The 18,568-nt window shown below is 38.2% G+C and overlaps 1 protein-coding gene across 50 annotated transcripts in view; it reads left to right on the forward strand.

Annotated features, from left to right (window-relative positions):
* Positions 1-18,568, forward strand: part of Dscam1 (Down syndrome cell adhesion molecule 1) — a 635,227-nt gene that overhangs the window by 537,832 nt on the left and 78,827 nt on the right. For all 50 annotated transcript variants that reach the window (XM_076206304.1, XM_076207477.1, XM_076208806.1 and 47 more), the window contains exons 22-29: positions 1,998-2,239; positions 11,081-11,236; positions 11,695-11,837; positions 12,927-13,077; positions 13,314-13,416; positions 13,615-13,781; positions 17,123-17,357; positions 17,886-18,062. In XM_076206304.1, the coding sequence (XP_076062419.1) occupies positions 1,998-2,239; positions 11,081-11,236; positions 11,695-11,837; positions 12,927-13,077; positions 13,314-13,416; positions 13,615-13,781; positions 17,123-17,357; positions 17,886-18,062 (1,374 nt within the window). The remainder of the gene's footprint in view (positions 1-1,997; positions 2,240-11,080; positions 11,237-11,694; positions 11,838-12,926; positions 13,078-13,313; positions 13,417-13,614; positions 13,782-17,122; positions 17,358-17,885; positions 18,063-18,568) is intronic.

The raw sequence follows: 18,568 nt of genomic DNA on the forward strand, positions 1-18,568 counted from the left end.
TGCGTCAAAATTTACTCACACATACTACCTCACCCCCCACCCCCCCGCCCATTCCTCCTCATGCAGTCACAACATCATCCATATACAACCATTCTCCACTCACCTCTGTCTTCCGTCCTCTCCCTTCTTTCCTCAACAGACATTCCCCTCTTCCCTAAAGCCCCCTTCACCCCATCCATCCACCTCATCCTAGGACGTCCCCTCATGTTCACTCCCTCCACATCTGCCTTCCATACCTCTTTTACTAGTCTTTCTTCACTCATTCTTTCCATGTGTCCAAACCATCCTAATATTCTTTCATCAACCCTATCTCCCAAATCCTTTTTCACCCCTGTTCTCCTCCTCCTCACCTCCTCATTTCTCACTCTATCTAGCCTAGTAACCCCCACCATACTTCTCAGACACCTCATCTCAAACACATTCAAACTCCTTCTCTCTTCTTCTCTTATGTTCCACGTTTCTGCCCCATACAGTGCTGTTGGCACAATCACTCCTTCATACAGTCTCCTCTTCGCATCCATTCCCAAATGTCTATTCCTCATTACACTCTTTAAACCACCAAGGCATTTACTCGCTTCTCTCAATCTACATTCAACCTCCACCTTCACTCCACCTTTTCCTGCTACACTTGCACCCAAGTATCTAAAACTATCCACTTCCTCCAGTCGCTCTCCCTTAATGTTCACTTCCAGTCTACTGCCACTTTCACCCCTTGTACATCTCATCACCTTACTTTTACCCACATTTATCTTTAGCTTTCTTCTATCACATACTCTCCCAAACTCTGCCACCAGCTTCCTCAATCCCTCCTCTGACCCTGCCACAAGCGCAGTGTCGTCCGCAAACAACAGCTGTCTCACCTCCCACTTTTCTCCATTTTCTTTAACCATCTCCAATCCCTGACTCACTACCCTAGCATTCACCTCTCGCACCACCCCATCCATGTATAAGTTGAACAGCCAGGGCGACATAACGCATCCTTGACGAAGTCCCACCTTTACTTCAAACCACTCACTCTCTCCATTTCTAATCCTAACACATGCTCTACTACTCACATAAAAACTCGTGACAGCTCCCAAAAGCTTTCCTCCTATCCCATAAATCTGCATAACCTCCCACAGTGCCTTTCTGTCTACCCTATCATAAGCCTTTTCCAGATCCATAAAAGCCCAAAAAACATCCTTCCCCTTTCCTATAGCTTTCTCACATATCTGTCTTACCACAAAGATCTGATCTACACAACCTCTACCCGTCCTAAATCCACACTGTTCCTCACCAATTACTCCTTCTGTTCCTCTCCTAATCCTCTCAATTAAGATTCTCCCATAAGCCTTCCCTACTACATTCACACTTGTCCCCTTTTCCCTTGTAAAGAGGAACTATACAGGCACTACTCCAGTCCTCCGGTACTCTACCCTCTCTCCAGCAAACATTAAATAACCTCACCAACCAGTCCACCATCACTGAACCTCCCTTTTTCAGACATTCTGCATGACATCCATCCAGACCAGGTGCCTTACCTGCTTTCATCATCTTTACAACTGCCTTCACCTCATCCTTCCTTATTTCTCCTCCATTTTCCTCACTCATCACTCTCATTTTCTTCGTATTTCCCACTGCAGCTATCTTTCCTTCCCTATCCTCCTTCACATTTAGCAACTCCCTAAAATATTCTGCCCATCTTCCCCTCACTGCCATCTCTTCCATTATAAATGGGGTAGGAGTATGACAGAAAATTTTGAAAGTAATAAAAAGATGTTTTGGAAAGAAATTAAGAGAGGAAGAGGAGGCGAATCAAGTAGGGAAGAACCAATTTTATACCAATGATATATCTCAACTTCATTCAACTTTCCTCTTATACTAATTTTATACCAATAATATATTTTTGTTGAATTTGACCTCGGATACCTTTAGTACATATGTAGCAATAGATAGGTGGTTGCACATGATCTATATATTCTGTCCCACTTATTGTTTTAATATCTTAATCTCTGCAGTGTCTATACTGAGTATGCTGCTGTGGTACAAGCCTTCAACAAGATTGGTAAGGGACCTGAATCTAAGGAAGTTCGAGCCTATACTGCTGAAGGAACCCCCCAGAAACCACCTCATGATGTCTCCTGCAACACCCTGACCTCACAGACCATCCGTGTGACTTGGTCATCACCTCCTCTTGAGACTGTACAAGGAATGATCAAGGGTTACAAGGTCATCTATGGACCCTCTGAGCAATGGTTTGGTAAGTTGATGCATGACAAGAAATAGGCAGGTTTTGTGGAAGAGGAGTTAGAAGATGGTTTGGACACATAAAAAGAATGAACAAGAAAAGACAAGGAAAGATTCCAGAAAGAACTTCATGGAGTGAGTTTGAGAAGACTAAGAATGAGGTAAATGGATGAAATGAATGGAGTTTTAGATGCACCTGGAATATATCAAGAAGGGAAGAGATTGTGGAAAGATAGAATTGAATGATGAAAAGATGATGCAACCTGAAGGGATGTTCTTCTCACCTGGTTCATGAATTATTTTTAGTGGAGGAGGCTGCCACATGATGAAGTAATAGGAGTAAACCATCTCCAGCTTTGGACCCTATTATGGAAGACCTGTGTCTTGCTTCATTGCCCTGAACCCAAGCAATGTGGCATGAGGCATAGTGACCCTTTATTCCAGAGGTGCTGAGATGGGAGAGATGGTTCAGAGTGATTTTTTTTATGTATGGGGCAGAGCCCGCACATGCTTAAGTGCTGCCCCAGGGCAAAATTCTCAGAGCTGGAACTAAACACTAGAAATTATGATATAGAAAAAAAAATCATTATTCCCCAGACTGTGCATACAACTATGGACAAAGGATTCTCATTGATTGATCATATTCATTATATTAGAAGCTTTCTAGTTTTACTTATGGCAAATTTATTTATTACATCAGTAAAGTTCATCTGTATTATGTGTTAGATTAAATGCTGAGGAGTGCAAGATTTGATAATCTATTCTGGCCCATAGAACTCCTCAGGTATGTTTTAATTAGCTTCAGTTTACTGAGAGGCCATTTGAAGGAGGCTACTGATATCCCTACTGTCAGTAAAAGTCTCAGTGCAACATGAAGGTTAGCAAATCCTTTACCATATTTATCAATGAAGGAAAGCAGTTCTGGAGCTGTTACTGGAATTCTCTTTTTCACTAAGAACTTCAAATCTTGCACTTTTTGACAGAGCCCTGATGGTGAAATGTCTTCATCAGGGCAGTGGATAAGGTGCAGGGATGACCTGTCATCCAGGAGGTGCTAAGATAAGAGGGAGGGTGTAGGGGAGTGGAGGGTATTCAGGGATGGAATGGGTGGGAATGAATTAATGCCTTTTTCTTTTTGGCTACCTCCCTTGTAAGGGGGAAAAAGCCTTGGTATATGTATGTATGCTTTTGCATATATATGTGTGTGTGTGTGTGTATTTATTTACCTAGTTGTAATATACGGGAGGGGAGCTATGCTCGTGGTGACCCGTCTTTGTATCTCTCCGCATCAAGTTTTATCTTAAAATCTTGTATAGTGTTTGCACATACTGTTTTGTTGTCTAATTTGTTCCATGTATTAATCGCTCTGCGTGGGAAACTGTTCCTTTTCAAGTTTTTTCTATAACTATCTTTTTTCAGTTTTTTTCTGTGTCCTTTTGTTTTACCATTGTCCCACACTAACAGGTCATTCCTGTCTAAAACTTCCATTCCTTTCATTATTTTGTAGATAGTCAGCAAATCTCTTCTTTCTCTTCTTTATTCCAGAGTTGGTAGGTTCAGTTTGGATAGTCTTTGCTCATATGTTAGTTCGGCGAGAGTCGGTGCTAGTTTGGTTGTCCCTCTTTGTAATCTTTCTAGTTTCTTAATATTCTTTTTGGTACTGGGTGTCCAAAGTGATGCTGCGTACTCAAGTTTTGGTCTTATCAGTGTAGTTAGTATTTTCTTTTATCATTTCTTCATCCTTATAAGTAAATGCCACTTTGATTGACCTCAATAAGTTGTAGGTTTCTCCTAATATTTTATTTATATGCTTATCAGGTTTCATGTCCTTTCCAATCATCACTCCAATATCTTTTTCAGAGTTTGCTTTTTTTATTTTTTCTTCTCCAATTCTGTAATCTTTTGATATTCTATTTTTACTCTTTCCAAATTCCATTATACTGCATTTCTTTATATTAAATTTCACTTCCCACTTTTGAGTCCAATTCCATATTGTGTCCAGATCTTGTTGCAATGAGTTGCAGTCCTCTTCCGTTTCTACCTTCTTAAGTAATTTTGCATCATCTGCAAAAAAATTCATATAGCACTCCACGCCTTCATTCATGTCATTAATGTATACGGCGAACATGATCGGGGCCAGTACCGATCCTTGTGGGACACTGCTTTTTACCTCTTCCCAGTTGGAGAATTTTTCTCTAATTACAACTCCCATTTCCCTCCCAATCAGAAAGTCTTTCATCCATTCCAATAATTTTCCTCTGATGCCACCCTTTGATTCTATTTCATTTATTAATTTCCTATGAGGTACCTTATCGAATGTCTTTTGCAGATCCAGAAAAGCACAGTCTGCCCATCCATCTCTTTCTTGTGTTATGTCTACTAATCTTGAGTAAAAGCAGATCAGATTTGTTGTACATGATCTCCCTTGTCTGAATCCAAATTGATTTGGGTTCAGTATAGATTTTTCTTCCAGGTATTTAACCCATCTGTTTTTGACAACTCTCACAAATTTTTGCTATTGTGCTTGTTAGTGAGACCGGTCTGTAGTTAGATGGATCTTCTTTATCACCTCCCTTATAAATTGGTACAATGTTTGCCTTTTTCCAGTCCAATGGTACTTTTCCTTCTTTAAGTGAGGATTTAATTATATTATATATTTTGTCAGTTAATTCTTCCATACATTCCTTCAGTATCCAGTTTGCAATTCCGTCTGGGCCATGTGATTTTCTGACATCAAGGGTTTTAATTTGATCACTGATTTCTTTTTGTGTTACGTTTATTTCTTTCATTGCTGGGGATAATTCTCTCTCTCTATCTACACTGTTAGGCGAGTTTTCTATTGTGAATACTGATCTGAAGTGGTTGTTCATAATTTCAGCCATTTCCAGTTCTTCTGTATATTCCTTTTTATCTTGGTGCAGTTTTTCTATTTCTTGTTTGTTTTTCAGTTTTCCATTTACATATTTGTAAAATAGTTTGGGTTCTTCCTTACATTTGTCTATTATCTTTTTTTCATAATTCCTCTTTACATCTCTGCGTATTTTTACATATTCGTTTCTTAGTTTGATGTACGTTTGCCATTTGCTTTGTTTCTTATCTCTTTTCCAGTTTTTCCAAGCTTTGTCTCTTTTTTCCTTAGCTTCACTACATCTTTTGTTGTACCAGCTCTTTATGTATGCCTTTTCCATTTTTTGTTGTGGTACATATTTGTTCACTCCTTCATTATAAAATTCTTTTAATGTGTTCCATTTTTCTTCTATCCCTGTATCTTCGTTTTGGATTTTTTCCCAGTTTGCATTGCGAAAGAATGTTTTAAGTTTCTCAAAGTTTGTTTTGTTATACATAGGTCTTCCTATTCTATGTTTATCATTTTTGCTTTGGTCCATTTGTTCTTTCAATTCCATTTCTATTAGTACGTGGTCACTTTTTCCTATCGGAGTTTTATAATCAATTTTTTCAATAATCTCAGGTTCTGTTGTAAGTATTAAGTCCAATTTTGAGGGTTCTTCAATTCCTCTGTATCTAGTATTTTCTTTAATCCATTGGGTCATTGTGTATTCAATGGTCAAGTCAAGGAGTACATTGCCCCAGTGTTTCTCTCCCCCCTTCACTGTCATTTCTTCCCAGCATATTTCTTTTGAATTAAAGTCACCCATAATTACTGTATTTCCTCCATCTTTCAGTGTTTCAATTAATTTTATCTTTTGTATCTTCTAGTAACTCGGAATGATCTCTTTCTGTCCAGGCTTGTGTTTTAGGAGGTACATATACCACTGCAAATTTTCTTTTCTTCATTTGTTTACCTTCAACTTGTACTATAATTGATTCTACATTGTTTTTTCCTTCAGTTATTTTAGTTACAATCAAATCTTTCTTGGTCAATATTAGAACTCCTCTGCCCTGTTTGTTCTTTCTATTCTTTGTCCAACAGTTGTATACACCTTGTCCCACAGTGTGGGGTGTTAGGGTGTACTTTAATTTGGTTTCTACAATTCCCATTATGTCTGGTTCTTCTAAGACTAGATAATCGTTTAATTCGTTTATTCCTGAGATTATTCCATCTATATTTGTATACGCTATTTTTAGTTTCTTTTCTCCTCCTCCCCTTCTGTCTTCTTTGTTTCTATTTTCCCTATATATCTTTTTCTCAGCCTCATGTCTATCACTCTCCAAAAAAACTCCTCCTTTTCTTTTTCAGTTCTATTCTCATTCTTTTCATTCGCCTCATTCCTAAGTTCTTTTTCTTTCTCTTTTTCTTCCTCACTCATTTCTTTTTTTATCCATATATTTTTGTACTGTTCGCTATTTGCTAATCTTATTGTTCTAGATAATATTTCCTCTGCGCTTGATTGTGATCTAAGTTTAACTTTTAGTGGTCTATTTTGTTTATCTTTAGAGTACCTGCCCATTCTATGGGTTTCCTCGATTTCTCGGTCCCAGCCTTACTCATCTGTTTGGAACTCTTTTAGTATTTCTTTGGCAATCTCTTTTTCTTCCTTTTCCCTCTGATATCTTGGTACATTGTGCTTTTCTTTAATGCCATAGATTACTATACACCTTTTTCTATCCACTGTGTCCCTAACTAGGTTACTTTTCTCTTTAATAATCTGAATTACAGTTTCTTTGGTATTATCTTTTACTTGTTGTTCCATTATTTTCTTTAGGGATATTTCTTGACTTTCCTGTTCAATTTTCCACTGTTTTTTTATTTCCTGTAGGTCATTCTCCTTGATTTTTTCTTCAACCTTTTCAGTCACTTCCTTCATTTGACTTTTAATTTCTTGTTTCAGAGCCTTGTTCCTACTATTATCCTCACTTTTCAGCCTCTCATTATCACCCTTAAGCTGTTTTAATTCCCTTTTCAACTCGTCTATCTCCCTATTGTTCTCTTCGTTAGCTTTTCTTAGGTTTGATACTTCCTGGTACATTATCTTGTATTCGCTTTTAAGCTCTGATTTCATCGACGATGTCATTTAAATCTCTATTCCTCATTATATTCCTGTATCTGGATTCTCTATCCATCTCTACTCTAAGTAATCCATTGCCTTCTCTTTCAAAACCAGAAAATCTACTTACGTCCAACCTTTGGTATTCTCTAGGTGTTGATGTGAAGCATGATTTTTTTCTTACTACCCCTAATGGTGTTTCGATTCTTGTTTCTTCCAGGCTTCTTTTAGTTGAGTCTTTAGCTTTAGGGGTTCCTATTTTGAAAAAAAAAAGGTTAAGCGGAGATATAATTACGACCTACATCATTTCACCATGAATACACAGCCCCTGCCACATCTATCGGTATGTGAATGGTAAACTTAAAAACAAACAGGAATTGGTGAAACTATGCCAAGGAAACATAGAATACACAGAAGATTTAGAGATGGCCGAAGTCATGAACAATCACTTTAAATCTGTTTTCACCAGAGAGAAAATACCGAATTGTGACATAGACAAAAACAAGAAATCTCCCCTCATGAATGAGTTTACAGCATCACTAAAGGAAATATCAGAACATTTATCAAGACTGGATGTCAGAAAATCACATGGCCCGGACGGTATTGCAAATTGGATTCTAAAGGAGTGCAAAGAAGAACTAACAGACAAAATACACATCTTAATAAACAGCTCACTCAAAGAAGGAAAGATACCCGAGGACTGGAAAAACGCTAACATTGTACCAATACACAAAGGAGGAAACAAAGAAGAACCCACCAACTATAGGCCAGTATCACTAACAAGCACCATTGCCAAAATTTGTGAGAAAATAATCAAGAATAGATGGGTAAAACATCTGGAAGACAATGACATATTAAACCCAAGACAATTCGGATTCAGACAAGGAAGATCATGCTCCACAAACTTAATATGCTTTTACTCAAGACTAATAGACATAGTGCAAGAAAGAAATACCACACAGAAAACTACTAAAAAAACTGGAACACATAGGAGGAATACAGGGAAACCTACTAAAATGGATAGAGGACTTTCTGACTGGTAGAAAGATGAGAGTAGTGCTCAGAGAAAAATATTCAGACTGGAAAGAGGTGATCAGTGGAGTACCGCAAGGATCTGTGCTGGCACCAATAATGTTTGCTATCTATATGAATGACATGGATGAGGACGTGAACTGCTACATGAGCTTCTTTGCCGATGACGCCAAACTGCTAAGGAAAATAGAAACTGATGAGGACTGTGAAGCACTGCAAGAAGACCTAAATAGGGTATGGAACTGGAGTCAGAAATGGGAAGTGGACTTTAATACGAAGAAGTGTAGCATAATGGAGTTTGGAAAAAGCAAAAACAGAATATCAGGAAAATATACAATTGGAACCAAAGAAGTAAAGAAAGTAGGATCCGAAAAAGACTTGGGAGTAATTATCACGAACGACTTGTCCTATGATATACAGATTAACAAAATTGTCGGGGAGACTTACAACTTGCTAAGATCAATAAAAGTGGCGTTTACATACTTGGACGAAGACATGATGAAAAAAATATTGGTTACATTGATAAGGCCTAGATTAGAGTATGCAGCGACATTGTGGTCCCCCAGTACCAAAAAGAATATAAAGAAAATAGAAAGAATCCAAAGAGCAGCTACAAAAATGGCACCTGCACTTGCAAACCTATCATACGAAGAGAGATTGGCTAAACTGGAGTTACCGACACTGGAGCAAAGAAGAGAGAGAGGTGACCTATTGACCATCTACAGAATCATGAAAGGCACAGAGGTACTCGATAGTGAGAACTTACTTAACTGGGACAAAAGAAACACAAAAGGACATGGAAAGAAAATAAAAAAACATAGCTATAGAAGAGAACTGAAGAAAAACAGTTTTCCTCATAGAGTTTTGGACACTTGGAACAAACTGGACAATGAAATAGTATGCGCAAAAACCATTCATGAGTTTAAAAACAAACTAGACACTGCAAGATACAAAGGCGGGACAACACGAGCATAGCTCCCCTTCCCGCAAAATACAACTAGGTACAACTAGGTAAATACAACCGTATATAAACAACAAGGCTGACGCTATTCGCTTCCAATTTCTTTTTTATATTTTCGCTCGTAAGCCAGTGCTCCAAAAGTACATGCTGTTCCGTTCGTGTCCGCTCCGATTGTGTGTGTGTGTGTGTGTGTGTGTGTGTGTGTTTACCTAGTTGTACCTAGTTGTATTTTGCAGGAAGAGAGCTATGCTCATAGTGACCCGCTATTGTATCTTTCCGCATCTAGGTTTTTCATAAAGTCATGTATAGTTTTAGCACTCACTGTTTCCTCTTTCAGTTTGTTCCATGTATCTATCACTCTGTGTGGGAAGCTATTCTTTTTCAGATCTCTTCTGTAACTGTCTTTCTTAAGTTTCTTCTCATGTCCTCTTGTATTTTTTCTGAACCATTTTTGTAGGTCATCCCTATCAAGAATTTCCATCCCTTTCATAATTCTGTAAATGGTTATCAAATCACCTCTTTCTCTTCTTTGTTCCAGGGTTGGTAAATTTAGTTTATCCAATATTTGTTCCTATGTCAAATTGCAAAGTGTTGGTGCCCTCTTTGTCGTTGCTCTTTGAATTCTTTCTAGTTTCTTTTTTTTTTTGGTACTAGGTGTCCATAGTGATGCTGCATATTCCAATTTTGGTCTTATCAGTGTAACTAGTATTTTCTTTACCATTTCTTCATCCATATAGTCAAGAGCTACTTTCATTGATCTTAATAAGTTAAATGTTTCTCCGACTAATTCGTTGACATGTTTGTCTGGTGTCATGTCATTTGAGATAGTTACTTCTAGGTCCCTTTCCAAGTTTACTTTTTTAACTTCCTTTGTACCAATTTCCCTAGTTGTTCCTACTATGTACCCAGTTTTGCAGCATATACATCCATATATGTGGTGATTGCATGAGGAGGAATGGGCGGGGGGGTGGGGGGTGAGGTAGTATGTGTGAGTAAATTTTGACGCAGCCCGAAGGGATTTCTCCCCGTCCTCTCCTTATATGCAAGGGGGGACGGAGAGGGGGGGTCACCGATTAAATGAAGCGGCCTTACTGTGGATGTGCTGTGTCTTGCGACACTGCTTCTGACCCAGGGCGGTGGGCAAGGTGCAGGGATGACCCGTCATCCAGGAGGTGCTCAGATGAGAGGGAGGGTGGGAGGGGTGTGGAGTGTATTTAGGGATGAAATGGGTGGGAGTGTTTTTATGCCTTCCCCTTTTTGGCTACCTCCCTTGAAAGGGGGAAAAAGCCTTGGTATATGTATGTATGTATGTATGTATGTACATCCATATCTACATATTAGTTATGAACTTTATGTTTTGTGGAAGAGAAGTTAGAAGATTGGCAAGTGGTTTAGAATGTTACTACTTGTGGTGGAGGTCAAGGTGATGGCAGTTTGAGCCCTGCCACCAAGGGCACTGTTAATTATATTCCACATTACAAAGTCTTTTGTAAGGGGCACTATACTAGCCTCCTGATAGTGTGAGTTAGTGATGTTAAACTGAATCATATTTTCTCGGTTGTGGTTGTAAAACAGATGAAAAAAAGATGTGGCTTGTAGGAATAGTCTTCTCTGCTCTGTAAATTTTTTGAGTGGATGTGGAGGTGGGGTGGGCTGCCATATAATGAAGTGGTGGGTGTAAGCTAGCTCTGGCGGTCAGATTCCAGCTGTGGAAGTGCTATGTCTTGTTGCATTGCCTTAGATTCAAATAGTATGGTGGGGAATTGGGATTACCCTTCATCCACAAGGTGTTAAGATGGAAGGGGCAACAAATGGGGTGAAATAGGTGTAAGGTGGCTTTGATTGGCCATCCACACTGTAAGGGGTAAAAGGCTTTTTGTATGTATGTATGTATGTATATGTATTTTCTTTACAGATGAAGAAAGCAAGGATACCAAGATCACAAGTTCAACAGAGACACACCTGCATGGGTTGCAGAAGTACACCAACTACAGTATTCAGGTTCTGGCTTTCACATCTGGAGGTGAAGGTGTTCGCTCTAACCCCATTCATTGCCAGACTGATCAAGACAGTGAGTATTACAAAGTGCACTGGCAGGAATCTGTCACAGAAATGCATAATTACACAATAAGTTTCAACTCGTTAAGAAGCTGGTTTGATTGTGCAGTTATAAGTATATTGTAACACTGTCACTACATATAGTTTACTTTGGCTGGATAGAATCACCTGGACACAGCCAGAACAGATGAATGAATAGCCAGCTTGAGTGAAAGGGTTGAGATAGGTTTCCTCTCACCAAGCAAACCCTCACCTGAATAAAATTGTCTAACAACAGCCATAATGGTTGTACAAATCATCAATTCCAATGAAAGGGCAAATGCATACATGATATTTCATAGTTATTATTGCATCTGATTTTAGGTAGATCTGGTAATATGTGTATGAAAAAGTAAGTCATTTCTAGAGGTATGATCACTGTAAAATCTTTGAAGGCTCAATACTGAACTTCTAAAATACTTTTCTTCACAGTTCCTGAAGCTCCTACCTCTGTAAAAGCACTGGTTATGTCAGCTGAGAGCATCTTGGTTTCATGGCAGCCACCTGAGCGCCCTAATGGCATCATCACACAGTACACTGTATACTTCAAGGAACATGGAAAAGCTGACAGTGACGTAAGTACACCATTGAGAATTGTTGTTCTTTCTCCTCCAATCTACTTTCTTTTACTCTTACTCTGTCTCTTTTCTTTTTCTTCTTCTTCCTCTTTATCTTCCAGTATTTCTTGTACTATTTGAGAGTAAACTGATGAAAATGGCTTGATTTATGTCGGGTGATACCCTAAAGGTTTTATGGAGTTGCTTGCATTATAATTGAACAATATATTGGAGCTTTTCAGTGTGAATTCCTTAGCGTGTATTTTTACCTAGTTGTATTATATGGGAAGGGAGCTATGCTTGTGGTGACGCATATTTGTATCTTTCAGTGTCAAGTTTGTTCTTAAATTCTTGTACAGTTTTTGCACACCCTGTTGCCTCATCTAATTTATTCCAGACATCCACCACTCTGTGTGGGAAGCTGTTCTTTTTCAAATCTCTTCTATAACTATCCTTTTTTTATTTTTTATTTTTTTTCATGTCCTCTTGTTTTTCTTTTATCCCACTTTAATAAATCATCTCTGTTGAGGACTTCCATCCCTTTCATGATTCTGTAAATGGCCAGTAGATCTCCTCTTTCCCTTCTTTGTTCCAGGGTTGGTAGTTCCAATTTGGACAATCTTTGTTCATATGTCAACTTGGAGAGTGTTGGTGCCATCTCTGTCGTTGCTCTTTAGATTCTTTCTAATTTCTTTATATTCTTTTTAGTACTAGGTGTCCATAGTGTCACAAAGTACTCCAATATTGTTCTTATCAGTGTAACTAATATTTTCTTTACCATTTCCTCATCCAAGTAATCAAAGGCCTTTTTCATTGATCTTAGTAAATTGAAGGTTTCTCTGACTTTTTTTGTTGATATGCTTGTCTGGTGACATGTCTTTGCTGATAATTACTCCTAGGTCCCTTTCTGAGCTAACTTTTTTAACTTCCTTTGTACCAGTTTTATATTGCCCTGATATTCTATTGTTACTTGTATAAGAGAAAAAGTGTCAAGTAGAAGGTTGTTTGAAGTTTTGCACTTCAGCTGTTCATATATGGTCAGGATCTATCATAGAAATGGTATACTAATGTTGCACTGCATCCCTCATTTTTTGATGATCTCTACAGGCACATCCAAAGAAGCTTCCCCCATCACAGAAGAGCTATGAAGCTACTGGTCTGAAGCACCGTGATGACTATGTCTTCTGGGTCACTGCATCCACCACTTTTGGAGAAGGAGAACCATCCCAGCCTGTCCATCTTAAACTCTCAAACAAAGGTGAATATTTATATTTTTCATAAAGAGCCATGGGAAGATGATGTCATAACAAGTAGAGGAGGAATTAATTAACAAGTCTAGCATTGCATCATGTAAACTATGTTGTTTTTATGTCAGTCAAAGTACAACAATGTTTTGACATAAACATTGAATGTTTTATCATGTAGGAGTTGATGTATGTGTTTCTTATTTATGTATTTCATAATCCTTAAGTCACTGTTTCTGTTTTGCTACAGTGCCTGCCAAGATTGCCTCATTTGATGATGAGTATGTGGCCACTTACAAGGAAGATGTCAAACTTGAGTGCCAAGCTGTGGGTATTCCCTCCCCAGACATCAGGTTAGTCTCATAATTTTAGGTAGTGGAGTTCCTTCTTACATCCCAGTACTGATGTTTATTACCTGCATTTCACATGGGGATATTTTTCTTGTTTCTTTTTCTTTTTTTAAAATTGCATTTCAGTTATGATTGTGGGTTTCCAGTTTGTGAAACTTGAAGTAACAATTATTTTGATTATATAAAAATTATATTTTTCAGGTGGACTATTCGTGGTGAAATTTTTGAAGGTGTTGACAGAATAAGAGTTCTTCCTGAGGGATCTCTCCTTATCCGCCAAGTGTCCAGGGATGATGCAGGAGAATACACCTGCCATGTCGAGAATGCTTATGGTCAAGACACTGTTACTCACACACTCCTTATTCAGGGTTAGTAACAACAAAATTATTAAAGTTTTTATCTTTTTATGATGTGGTTTCTTATCATGAATTTCTCTTAAAGAAGGCTTGGACAATGCCTCCTTATAGAGGATATTTTACTTATTCTTTTATCTTATCTATATTCATTTATTTTTTTATTTATCTATATTTTTTTATTTATCTATATTTTTTATTTATCTATATTTATTTATCTAGGAGGTGCTAAGATGAGAGGGAGGGTGGAGGGGTGTGGAGTGTTTTCGGGGATGAAATGGGTGGGAATGTTTTTGTGCCTTGTCCTTTTTGGCTACCCCCCTGGTAAGGGGGAAAAAAGCCTTGGTATATGTATGTATGTATCTGTATCGGCATTGAGTGAAAATAAGTTGAAAGGGAGGGGCAAGGTTGAGTTTGGGAGTGTAGTTGGGAGGGTGTCAGGAGTAAAGAGAGGACGAGGGAGAGGAGGGGTGGCTATACTATAGGCAATTCACTCAAAGAATCTCAGCCGATCCTATGTTTTCGGTTGGCAGCCCTGCTCACCCTTCCCCTGCTGAGCTGGCTGAAACCTCAAGCTTTCTTAAAATATATTTGTATTCACATACCTCAGTGACTATAGGAGTTACACAAATTTCATGTACCTTTAGGGATGAAGCAGTCCTTGTTCACCTTGATAATGCAAAGAAAGAAAGCAATTATAGCAAGTATAAGATAAGGAATATAATTTTAATGTTTATACAGCATTTTACTTATTATCGCTGTGTCCAGTCATTATGAGGCTGGTTGTAAAATTTAACATGTCTTCTGTGATATAAAATAGTCATGAATATGACTGTGCTTTCACATATCCCATAAAGTGACACATAAAAGAGAAAATGAAAGGTTTATATGATTATATTTTGATACTGGATGGGTGGTGGGAAGCACAGCGTCTTGCTCCCTCCCTCTTCCCCAATCAATCTCATGAGTCAAAATTGAACATGACTTGAGTACATACTGCTCATGGTTTTTCACATCTCGATTAGTTTACGGCTTTCATCATCTCTTATTCATTATCATCTTGAGTCTTTGAATATGGTTGTACCAGTCGTATATGGTTAGAAGAGTGACACTCTGATTGGAAATTGAAATATTTAGATATGAAAAAGTATGATCCACCTCCACGTGGTGCATCCTGGAAATATCATAATAATTGACAGCTAAATGGATCATGATTTTACCAACCGTAGCATTTCAATTGCTCTATATTGCAAGAGTGGGAGGAGATAGATCTTCCATTATGCACTGTGGTGACAGAGATGCCCCTTATGAATTTCTTTTATGGTGTCTCGTGAGTTGCATCATAGCAAACTTTTTCATATCTAGATATTTCAATCTTCGAGGGATCATTTTGTTGAGTGTAGTTGGGAAGGCTCATGGGATGATTTTGATTGAGAGGACTAGGAGAGGAACAGAGGGGGTAATTGGTGAGGAACAGTGGGGGTTTAGGACAGGTAGGGGTTGCATGGATCAGATTTTTGTAGTAAAGCACATATATATATATATATATATATATATATATATATATATATATATATATATATATAACTGTATATAGATTTGCATGTATATGTGTATATATATATATATATATATATATATATATATATATATATATATGTGTGTGTGTGTGTGTGTGCTTTACTACAAAAATCTGAGGTAAAGGTGGGATATGCCAGGGATGTGTTATGTCACATTGGCTGTTCAATTCATACATAGATGGGATGGTGTGGTATGAGAGGTAAACACAAGGGTAATGAGCTGGGGATTGGAAATGGTTAGAGAAAATAGAGATAAGCCAGTTTGTGTTTGCTGACGACACTGTGCTTATAGTAGGATCAGAGTAGGGGTTAAGGAATTTAGTAACAAATTATAGGAAGGTGTGCAAAAGAAGGAATTTGAAGGTAAACATGGGTAAAAGTAAGGTTATGAGATATACAAGGGGAGAATGTAGCAGCAGATTGGAAGTGAGTATTAAGGGAGATAGACTGGAGGAAGTGGATACTTTAGATACTTGGGTGTGAATGTAGCAAGAAAGGGAGGAGTGGAGGTGGAGGTAGAATGTAGATTGAGAGAAGCAAGTAAATGCCTTGGTGGATTCAAAAGTGTAATGAGAAATAGACATTTGGGAATGGATGCTATTAGGAGATTGTATGAAAGAGTGAGTGCGCCGACAGCACTGTACAGGGCAGAAACATGGAACATAAGAGAGGAGGAGTTTGAATGTGTTTGAGATGAAATGCCTGAGAAGTATGGTAGGAATTACTAGGTTGGATAGAGTGAGAAACGAGGAGGTGAGGAGGAGTGCAGGGATGGAAAGGGAATTGGGAGATATGGTTGATGAAAGAGTATTGGGATGATTTAGACACAGAAAGAATGAGTGAAGAAACATTAGTAAAAGCAGTGTGGAAGACAGGTGGAAGGAGTGAACATTAGGGGGTGATCAAAGATGAGATGGATGGAGTAAAAGGGGCATTGGGATAGAGGGGAATATCTGTTGAGGAAGGAAGGGAGAAGACAGAAGATAGGGGTGAATGGAGAATGGTTGTGTATGGATAATGATGTGATGCATGGAAGGGAGTGGGTGGGGGATGGGGGGGTAAGGCTGTCTGTGTGGATAATATATTGATGCAGACCGAAGGGATTTCTCCTCGTCTTCTCTTTTTCTGCATGAGGGGACGGAGAGGTTGGAGGTCTCCAATTAAATGAAGCAGCCTTGCTGTGGATGTACTATGTCTTGCTGGATTGCTTCTGACCTAGAGCAGTGTGCAAGATGCAGAGATGACCCTTCATCGAGGAGGAGCAAAGATAAGAGGGAGGGAGGGGGGTGAATGGGAGTGGAGTATGTTGGTGTGGAATGGGTGGGAGTGGATTTTATGCTTTTGTTTTTTGGCTACCTCCCTTGTAAAGGGAAAAAGTCCTTGGCATATGTATTTATGTATATGTATTTATGTATATGTATTTATGTATATATATATATATATATATATATATATATATATATATATTTTACCCAGAAATATCTGTTACCTACTTTCATATAATTCCCCACATGGTTGTATGCAGTTCCTTATCAACTGTACATGTTCTTCATCTGTTTCTTTACATGAATGTAATCTGTGCAAGTTCTTTCTCTTTAATCACTCATATCTTTTGCACTCTCATTTTCCTAATTGACAGACATTTTAAGTGGATCCAAAGATCCATTCTCACCATCCATGTTATCCATTTTCAGTATTCTTCTCAAGTTTGCTCTATCTTCTTATACTTTCCACACATTGTTTTATCAATATTCACTTTGTCTCTCATCTCCACAGCTCCTCCTCATCCTCCTGAAGTTGAACTTATCTCGACAACCACAAATAGCATTGAAGTTAAGATGAAGCCTTCAACTGTTGATGACACCACACCCATCCATGGATACACATTGTACTACAAGCCTGAGTTCAGCGAATGGGAAAATGTTCAAGTTCCTGCTTCTACTCGTACATACATCCTTGAAAACTTGTGGTGTGGATCCCGTTACCAGATTTATGCTTCAGCCTACAACAAGTCAGTGTTTTTGTAGTTTCTGTGCATGTTGGGTAACTGTGTTACTACAAAAGTAGCCGAGCAGGTTAGGGTGTCATTACTTGCGGTGGAGGTCAAGATGACGATGAGTTGAACCCTGCTTGGGGCAAGTTGAACTAAGGGTATGGTTCATTAAATTCCATGCTACAAAGTTCTCTGTAAGGGGCACCATCCTAGCCACCCAATAAGGGGGAGTTTGTGACATTAAACCAAATCAAATCAATCAATCACAAAAGTATTTGTATGTATCAGATTGTTATCAGTGGACTTAAGGTATTAAAGTAACACATTAGTTATTGAAAGCTACAAAAATTGCACTGTATTTCTTATCTAAAGCTACAAAAATTGTACTGCATTTTCTCTGATACTACAAGGTGAATGAATCTACAGTTGTCACAAAGAGTGAGAAAGAGAGAGAGAGAGGGCTTTCATGTATTTGGAGCAGGCATATGACAGTATTGACAACTAATGGTTAATTGTTATGTTGATGTGAGGCTTTATCATGGACAGGATTGGAACTGGTGAGCCCTCTGACACTGTCAACACCCGCACAAAGGGAAGGAAACCAGAGGTTCCTGAGGTACAGCGATTTGTTGAAGTTTCCACAACATCCATCACTCTTCACCTGAATGCTTGGGGTGATGGTGGCTGCCCAATGAACTACTTCGTTGTTGAATACAAAGCCAGGTAATGCTCCACATTTATACAGTCTTATATTTATTTACTTGTTCATAGTATTTTATTTTAATTATGTTTATTTTCTTGTAGGTGCTATGTCTTGTATCATTGCCTCTGACTCAGGCAGTGGGCAAGGAGCAAGGGGCAAGGGACAGGGATGGCCTTTCATCCACAAGAAGCTAAGATACAAGGGAAAACAAATGGGTGTTGGATGGGTGAATTTACTTTGTACTTATCTAATTTATCTATATATTTATCTATCTATCTATATATATATATGTATATATATGTACATGTATATATATATATATATATACGTATACATATATATATATATATATATATATATTTATATATATATATGTTTGTATATATATATATATATATATATATATATATTATACTGTGTCTTGCTGCATTGCTTCTGACCAAGGGCAGTGGGTGGGATACAGGGATGACCCTTCACCCATAAGGAGCTAAGATGAGAGGGAGGAAAGGGTAGTGGATGGGATTGG

This window comes from Oratosquilla oratoria, chromosome 1, assembly GCF_046742065.1.
Source record: "Oratosquilla oratoria isolate Oo_2021 chromosome 1, ASM4674206v1, whole genome shotgun sequence".
Taxonomy (NCBI): Eukaryota; Metazoa; Arthropoda; class Malacostraca; order Stomatopoda; family Squillidae; genus Oratosquilla; species Oratosquilla oratoria.